The following is an 8,425-nucleotide window of genomic DNA, read 5'->3' on the forward strand; positions in this document are numbered from 1 at the left end:
CACAAACATCTTAAAGAAAAGTGCCACTCACATGTATTTTCAATGCTCTCAAACTAAATATCATTTCATCAAAAGCAGTCCAGCACAGAAAATAGCAGCAGCAAATAAACAACAACCAAAGAATTGCCGTCTTTAGTTGCAAAGTTAAACTCAAATAACATTACAGGCTAACATTAGACACCCCCTTTATAAACTGGGTATTTTAAACCCAACAGGCTCCAGGAAGGCGGCCTCTGCCCTCTATTTCAGGACCTATTCCCCCCTGTCGTGGGCATGTTAGGGGGATGCTTGTGGTAATAGTCTGGTGGAGTGGGATTTGGGCTTACATTTATCCCTGTGGGGACATAATATCTATTCTCCAGGTAGCTGTGGTCCAATGGGGGATGATTTGGGGGATCTGGCTTGGATCCTTGACAAGGATTCCTGTAGCCAACACCAGGTCTGTTTGGGTGCATAGTTGCTGCAGCAGAGGCTTCAAGATATTGGGGTGGCTGAGCCTGAGGGTGGGCTAATGGAGGAGGAGCTGCACAGGGCATGTACTGTGGAGCAGGGGCGTACATGTTGGGGTTGTGGAGGGGTGGGAAGGGGGCTGCAGAAGGAGGATACAGACCAGAATGGGACATTGCCTGCTGTGGGATAAGCACCTCCACATACTGGCCGGTCTCTGGATCAAACAGCATTTTTCTTAGTGGTTGTACAGGCACCTCAATAAAAAAATATTTTCCTGTTTCAGGATCTAGAAGGACTCTGCGGGGCGTCTGTCCGAAGCTACTTTCTGAATACAAACTAGAGCTATCACCTCCATATTCAGAGCCGTAAGAAGATCCCATGGTCTGAGGGCCACACATGTACTGAGGATCGATAGGAGGTAGGCCAGGAGAGTGGCTGTGGCCAGGATCGCTATAAGGAGCCCCAGCAATGTTTGGTGATTGCTGATGGGGAGATCTGTGAACTGGAGGCCGTCGAGGGCCAATGTGTTGGGGGGGTTGCATTGACCGATCAGCAGGACAGGCCTGCATGAGTGAGGGGTGGGGAGGGCAGGGAGCAGACTGATGGAGAGGCTGGTACATGGGTTGGTTTGGACCAAGAGGGCTTGATTTTGGAGAGCCTGGTTGATAACTTGTTGGCTGCGGATCATGTCTGTACTTGAGAGGATGTTGAGGGGGCTGGCTCACTTGGTAAGAAGAATGTGTTGGACCAGGTGGAGTAAAGTTATGGGGGCTGCGATGATGATGAGGAGATGTATGACCAGAGTGAGGGGGGATCCCAGCTGTGCAGGGGCAGGGAGGAGGGCGGGATGAGGGCTGATAGCGATTTGATCTCAGGGGAGTCAAATCTGGGAGCAAAAGTGGACTGAAGCTCTCTCTTTCATCATAACTTGGAGGATCATCTGAGGCATAAAAATGAAGATTATCTAATCTTCGGGCATGCTCGCTGGAGACTGATCTGCCATATGGTTGATGCGTGTAGCTTTGTTCTTGCACTGGGGAAACACCAGTGAGTTGGTTTGTATTTAAAGTACCAGGCAGAGCTTGCTCAAGATGACAAGTTCCCTTGAGAAACTGGAGAGGACTGTCTGAATCTGCGGCAGCTGATTGGCTGGCTTCTGATGGGAGAACCCCAGGGATCTGGTTTGGTTTGGGGTCTGAACTTGAATCTGAAGCTGATGTTACATCTAAGCTAGCAGCTGGTGTTGTAGTTAAGGATGCAGTTTTTGGTGCAGTTCTTGGGCTCTGAGGGGAAGCAGCAGATTGTTGGTGCTGAACTCTGTCAGTAGATGCCTCTGTGTCCGATGATGTTTTAGGCTGGCTTGTTGGGGTGGAGATGGTGGTTGCTGTTGGTCTGTGAGGAGGAGGCTTAAGGCTCGACACCGCAGACACAGTCAGTTTTTTTGAATAGTTTGATGTCGCCATGGACTCATTAGAAATCTTCCTATAGATTGTGGGGGAGCTTACTACAATTGTTTGAGGCCTCTCCTCAACCTGTGGTTTTCCAGATGACGATGATGTTGCAGATGTTCTCTGCGTGTCGTTTAGTAAGTTTCCTAAATCTGCAGGTCTAAATTTGCAGTTAGGTTTAGGAGGAACAGCTGGTTTTTGAGAATTTTTAGCAATAGATCTCACCTCAATGGTTTGAGGCCTGTTGTTTCCTGTCAAGTTTGTGAGCATTTCTTGCTTCGGTGCTTCTTTAGACAACAATTTTACCTCAACTGGCTTTGGTTTAAATTTTCTTATAGCGGGGGACCTTGGAGGGAAAGTTGGATCTATTCTTTTAACTGCTTCAAAATCCCCCGTGTCTTTTTGTTTGGCGGGAGAAGGGATTGGCTCCAGTGAAGTTATTTTTTGCTTTGCAGTATCCTGAGGTTTAACAATAACCCCTTCACCTTCTTTAGATTTTGTGACAATGTTGGTGTTGTCAGTCACTGATGAGGGTCCGGAGGTGGTAGACGAAGAAAATGTCTCGTCTCTGTGAGACTTAAGCAAACCTTCATCTGAAGGAGGAATGGACTGAAGGGGGATCTTTAGACTGTTCACATGCTTAGGAGGAACCCCCATAAGTCCAGCTGAGCTCTGATTGTCTGAGACCACTGCTCCAATGTCAGCTTGATAACCTTTTTCCTTTAATAGCATGGAAACTGAGTGGCCACCAGTACCAGATGTGCTGCTAGGGGTAAAAGGCCCAGGTGAAAGTGATGCAGGTGCTGATGCCTGGATTGAGGGAAGAGCCTCTTCTTTATTTGAAGATACCAACACATTGCTTTTATTTTGCTTTTCTCTTATTAACACGACAGCAGTGGACACCTCTCTTTCCTTGCTTGGAAGTTTAGAGAGGCTTTCAAGCATGGGAGGCTTTTGATCGGTTTTTGTCATCACAGGGTTCTCCTCGCTGACTGGCTCTTTATGGGTTTTTGAAATGTTTTTTTGCATTTCTGCTGTAATATTAAAATTGTGTTCACAAAGCTTGTGAACCTCTTTGTTTTCTGTTGTCTGGTTTGCAGAGTCTGGATTTGAGGACTGGAGTTCCTCAAACTCTTTGCTCAAATACTTGAAAGATTCTTGGGGTTTGTCACTTAAATCACCCTGGATGCTTGACCTTTTATTTTTGTCATCTTTCCAGCACACAGCTTTATATTCTATTTGCATTATCTGTGGACTAGACAGAGAACTTCCTTTGTTCTGAGGTAAGATTTGCAAGTTTGGATCTTTTTCAGCCTCTTTTTGTTCCTTGTTCTTCTCCATCCAGATTGTTTTTTCTTTGTTCTCCCGCTTTTCTTCTATCTTTATCTCCTGTGTTGCATCCCTTTCATCTGCTGCTGAGACCTCTTCCCTCCTTTCTTCATTAAAATTTTCCATCTTCTCGTCATTCACATTTGATGAGTGTACAGCTGTAGCTGCCTTGAAGGATAGGCTGTATGTATTTTTCACAAGCTGCCTCACATCTCTAACTTTGTGCATGGGAGCTTTAGTTGGATTATCTTCATGCCCTTCATCCTCAGTTTTCTCCTCTACATGGGTCTCAGTCTTTTCCTCATTTTGCCTGTTAGACACACCTGGTGAAAAAGGTTTGTTTTCTGTCTCGGGTGTGAGACAGACATTTAGTGAGGCTTTCTTTTTTTCCACGGATTTGACTGTAATCTCCTGTGTTCTAGATGTACCTTTGTCACCCTGCAACACTTGTTTATGGGGCTCTGTGTTTTCACATTCCTGGTCTCTGTTTGTCACTCTTGCTTGTGTGTCAGTGGCTTCACTGGCAGAAGACGCTCCTGTGTCCCAAGCAGTGGCATTTGCTGAGTTAATTGCCTCCCTTCCGGGAGTTAGCTCTGATCCACACTCAAATTCCAAGTTTAATTCAGATTTTACCTCAGATTCAGACAATTTTGCACTCCTCCTGTGAGAAACATCTTCCCCGATGTCAGTCAGGGAAAAAGTAACACTTCTGCCACTGCTGGATGAACTTGGCCTGGTATTACATCTCACTCCATAGCTTTTAGGCAGTTTGGTTTGTTCGTTTGTGCTTGACTCGCCTCTCACAGAAACTCCCTCGGATGATAGGCTATAATCTGACTGAAGACTAGAACTCAAATCACGTGAGTCAGGTTTCGGAGACTCTTTAAGTGGTGCCACCACGCTCCCTGATGACAGACTTGCTTCTTCATTTGCTTGCTCATCAGGTTGTCTATCAGTGCTTTGCATCTTCTTTGACAACACATTCTTGATAAGGCATGAAGCCATCTTTGTTTTAGAGTACGTTTCATCCATAGAAGCGGACTTTTGAAATTTGGACTGTCTTATCTTTTGTTGATCAAGTTCAGCACTGCCATCAGAAGTGCGACATTCTTGCATTGCTGCTGGTGTACTATGCTGTCTCATGAAAGTCCCTCTGGAGTGTCCCTCCTGAGAGGGGCTTTCCACCATTGCTGGTACCCCGGGACTGCTGTTTTCACTGCTTTCATCCTGCTTCCCTTCAACAGTATTCTTTCTTTTCAGCTGAATCTGTCTTTTTGGGACTCCTCTTCTCACCCTCCTGCAGTCTTCTCTTTCCACAGCGACATCTATGCATTCAAAGCTCCCCAGTTCATACTGTCGAGATGAATCTAGGCCATCTGAATATTGTGTAGATGGTTGATGGAAGGAGAGTTCATCATGGTCAAGCTTTGGTGCTGAACCTCTGAAGTCGGCATAGGCCATCCAGGCTGCGTTGACCCCAGCTGGGCTCTCCTGAGTGGATGGTTGAGAGATGTTTGTAGAGGAACAGTGACTTGAGTTGTACATGTCAAGGTAATCTATTTCAGGGCTCGACAGTCTGCGGAAAGCCACATCTGTCAGCCACTTCACCTCATTGTCTGCTTCATCAAGTTCACTTCCCATGCTGGAGCTGGAGCTCTGACACGGCCTGTTTGTAGCCAATCGTCGAGGAGCCCTTTTCCTGTCCTGGGATGCAGGTTGAAGTTTTCTGCTGGTGCTCCCGCCCAGGGTGTCTTGTTGAGAGGGAAGTTTAGGTAGACTTTGTTGTTGCTGTAGTTGTCTTGTCACAAGCAGGCTCTCTGGATAAGAATGTGCTGTTGGCAGTCCCTGACTTGCCTCTCTGCTTGTGGGACCTGCACTGTGACTCGCAGGTCCTTTTCTATTCCTGGCACTGAATGACAGCTCAGCCTGTTCCCCTCTGTAACTGGCAGCTCCCTGCCACCCCGCCTCTCTTTCTGGAGCATGCTCCTCCTCCATCTCTCTGTTCATCCCCCCGTCCATACCTAAATCTCTTTCTTGCTCCAGTGACATTTTCCTGTCCATCTCCATTTGCTTTCTTAGCTGGATCCAATGGGCCTGGCTAGTCGTGTCAGCAAGGTCAGCATTGGGGCTATCCCTATTTGTCACTTCTTGCTTTAAATTACTACTCGGTTTGGAGGCTAAAGCTTGAGAGGGGCTTTTCCTCTGCCATTGTCTGTATGGTTTTTCCGGGGCTATAATGTGGACAGGTGTAAACCTGATAAGGGGAGGAGACGGAGTCTGCCGTCTGTGGTGAGACATGTCCTGTGTGAGTCTCGCTTTGTCTTCACATTTAACTTTAGTTAACAGCTGTCTTTTTGGACTCTCAGGCGTGCCAACCCATTTTGGTGAATAAACATTGTTATTAAAATTAAAGGAAGGAGAAGTGAATTCAGGATGGAGATTTTGACAAGGAGAGTTGAATATAACTCTGTTGACAGGTGAAATATTTGGATTGCTCTCCTCAGGGGCTCTTGGATTAGGTGAAGCAGGTTTTACTTCTTTCTCAAAAGATGGGGAGTGGGTGTCTTGATTCCTGTCTTCTGGGGCTCTGGGATTAGGGGATGCAGATTTGATGGTTTCTTTCTCAAAAAAGGGGGAGTGGATGTTTTGATTCCTTTCTAGAAATGCTCTAAGATTAGGAGAAGCAGACTTGACTTCTTTCTCAAAAAAAGGAGAATGGATGTCTTGATTCCTATCTTCTGGAGATCTAAGATTAGGGGAAGCAAACTTGATGACTTCCTCTTGAAAAACAGGAGAATGATTGTCTTGTTTTTCCTCAATGGAGGAAACTACACTTAATCTATCCCAAATGCAAGCTTCCTTTATCGTTTCGTCTCTTTCTGTGGTTTGTTGTATCAGTGAGCTGTCTGAAATTTTATCTGATAATTCAGATATAGGTGAATGAATTGCCTCTACTGGTGAGTTGTTTGGAAGTTCAATCACAGCTTTTCTCTCTCTCCTGTATAAATCAAACAAGGGTGGCACACTGTTGTTTTCCAGATGTGTGAGGGACTGTGTTTCTGTTGTATCTGCTGTAACAGAATCTGCTTTAATCTCAGGTGTACTTCTTACAGAAGTCGGTTTTGTATACAGTGGATTATATTCCGTGGAGAGGGTTGCTGGTGATTGCTGGTACCTCTGCACAGAAAGAGATGCTTCAGGTGATGGATCTCGACTTCTGTGCTGAGATGAAGGACTTTTTAACTTGTCGAATGTTGTAATTAGATCTCTTGGTTCAGGTGAAGGGGTGAAAGTATTTGGTTGTGGTGAATGTGTTTGGTTTCTGGATTGTGGCAATAAAAGTGCTTCAGACAGGGAAACAGAGCTCGAGGTTGAGTGTTGCGGGGTACCAGTGGACACAACTACACTGCTGTTTGTACTCTTTTTGTTTATTCCAGAGGACACAAGAGTCCTTTGTCCTTGAAGTTCAGGAAATGGGGGACTGGTCCTGTCCTCTGGCTGAACAACAGAGTAAGAAATCCCTGTGAAATGAGGTGAGGAAGTGAGGCTTCTAGGTGAGGTGGAGCCAAAGTGAGGATCTAGCAGAGGCGATTCTGATCCTGTCTTCAGTGGAGAGAATTTCTCCTTCCTTTTGATCTCAGGTGAGGATGCTGTAATTCTGATCTCAGGTGAGGGAGAAGTATATTTGTCCTCTATGGGAGAGCAGTTGTGCTCTACTGCAGGTGATGGAGATAAACTAACCACAGGTGAAGACACCTGGGTCCCAATTTCAGAAAATGTTAAACTGTTTTGTCTATTAAAAGATGGCTCAGGAGAGGGACTTCTTGACCCAGTGTTACTTGGAGAAGCAGGACTAAGAAGGCTAGGTGAGGTACTTGTATTTTTTAATTCAGGTTTAACAGTGTCCCCAACAAGCTCAGGAGTTGTTAGTACTGAAACAGCAGAAGACGGTGGTGTGTAACAAGGTCCAGGTGTAGAAACTGTACTGCCTGGTTCTACTGAGAACCCAATGTCTGGGCTCTCAGGGATAGTTGCAGTGTCCTTTTCTCCAGTAGAGGAATCTGAAATATGTTCAGTGCTTTGGGCAAAATCTTGGGCAAAACATATATCAGGTGTAGAGCCTCTGCTGAAAAGATCAGGTAGGGACACTCTTCCTCTTAGCTCAGAAAGAGGAGATGATCCTTGAATGTCAGGGGAGGGGGAGCTATTTCCGAAATTTGGGGAGACCAGTACTGCTTCCAAGTAAGATTTAGACTCTAAACCACTGGTTGACGGCAAAGGAGATGAAATAAAAGTTTTAAATTCAAGATCTGAAGCTGTAAAATCCTGAGAAAGAGGTGTGAATTGCGGTGATGGACTACTCTTTTTATGGAAGTCAGTGGCTTTTGGCTCAAACAAGTTTTCTGGAAGTGATGGACTTGGAGATAAAGATTGCGTTGAGGAGCTGCTCTGTGTGTTTTTGAATGAAGGCGTTATTCTCCTCAATTCAGTTTCTGAGTAGCTTTGTTTGAGATTAGGTGATGATGACAAAAGTCTATTTTCAGATGAGGAGGATGACAAAGATGACAGTCTTCCCTCTGGATGTAAGGGACTTGGGCTGTAACATCCAGGAGAGGGTGTCCTCTTACTACAGTTGAGGTCCTGAGATGATGGGGTGACTGATGATGGGGTACCTGCTCTAAGCTGAGGTACTGGTGTGACACCTTTTTGTTCTAAATCTGAACTACCTTTGTCAGAAACCTGTGGGTATTCTGAGCTCAGTTCCTTATCCTCCAATTGCCTCCCGTCTGAAGAGTCGTTTTGCAAAATAGGGCTGTAAAATCCTTCTTTTGACTCTTCAAAGCCCTCCTCTCCCTCACTGGAGCCCTGTGCAGTGTGATAAGAGCCAGAGGAATCGTTCAGCTCATCAAGCTGAGGTGATGCAGCAGTTGTGCCTTCCTCCACCCTCTGGGATGAAACAAAGGCTCCTGCAGAGGGGCTGCTGGAGAGGGACGGCGACTCACGGTCGTCTCCAAAAATGTCGCACAGACAGGTGGTTTCAGAGATGGCACTCCGTTGAGCAGGGACGTTGATAATGTCAAAGATTTCAACGTGGTTTGGGGTGCCGTCACGATGGCACAGGGAAAATGTGCGAGGTGCACTGCGCAGAAAGGAGTAACTGTCCCCCTGAAGAGTCCAGCTGTCCATTGCTATTCCAC

The 8,425-nt window shown here is 45.9% G+C and overlaps 1 protein-coding gene across 1 annotated transcript; it reads right to left on the bottom strand.

Annotated features, from left to right (window-relative positions):
* Nucleotides 1–245: 245 nt before the first annotated feature.
* On the bottom strand, nt 246–8,425 carry si:ch73-43g23.1. The gene has a single exon (XM_037675930.1). It carries the CDS (start codon nt 8,412–8,414, stop codon nt 246–248), a length of 8,169 nt encoding a protein of 2,722 aa, XP_037531858.1. The 5' UTR covers nt 8,415–8,425.

The sequence above is a fragment of the Nematolebias whitei genome, chromosome 4, assembly GCF_014905685.2.
Source record: "Nematolebias whitei isolate Nwh7 chromosome 4, NemWhi1, whole genome shotgun sequence".
Taxonomy (NCBI): domain Eukaryota; kingdom Metazoa; phylum Chordata; class Actinopteri; order Cyprinodontiformes; family Rivulidae; genus Nematolebias; species Nematolebias whitei.

Bases quoted from the DNA above. Each gene is read 5' to 3' on its own strand.
- si:ch73-43g23.1 (XM_037675930.1), bottom strand. From the start codon at position 8,414: ATGGACAGCTGGACTCTTCAGGGGGACAGTTACTCCTTTCTGCGCAGT.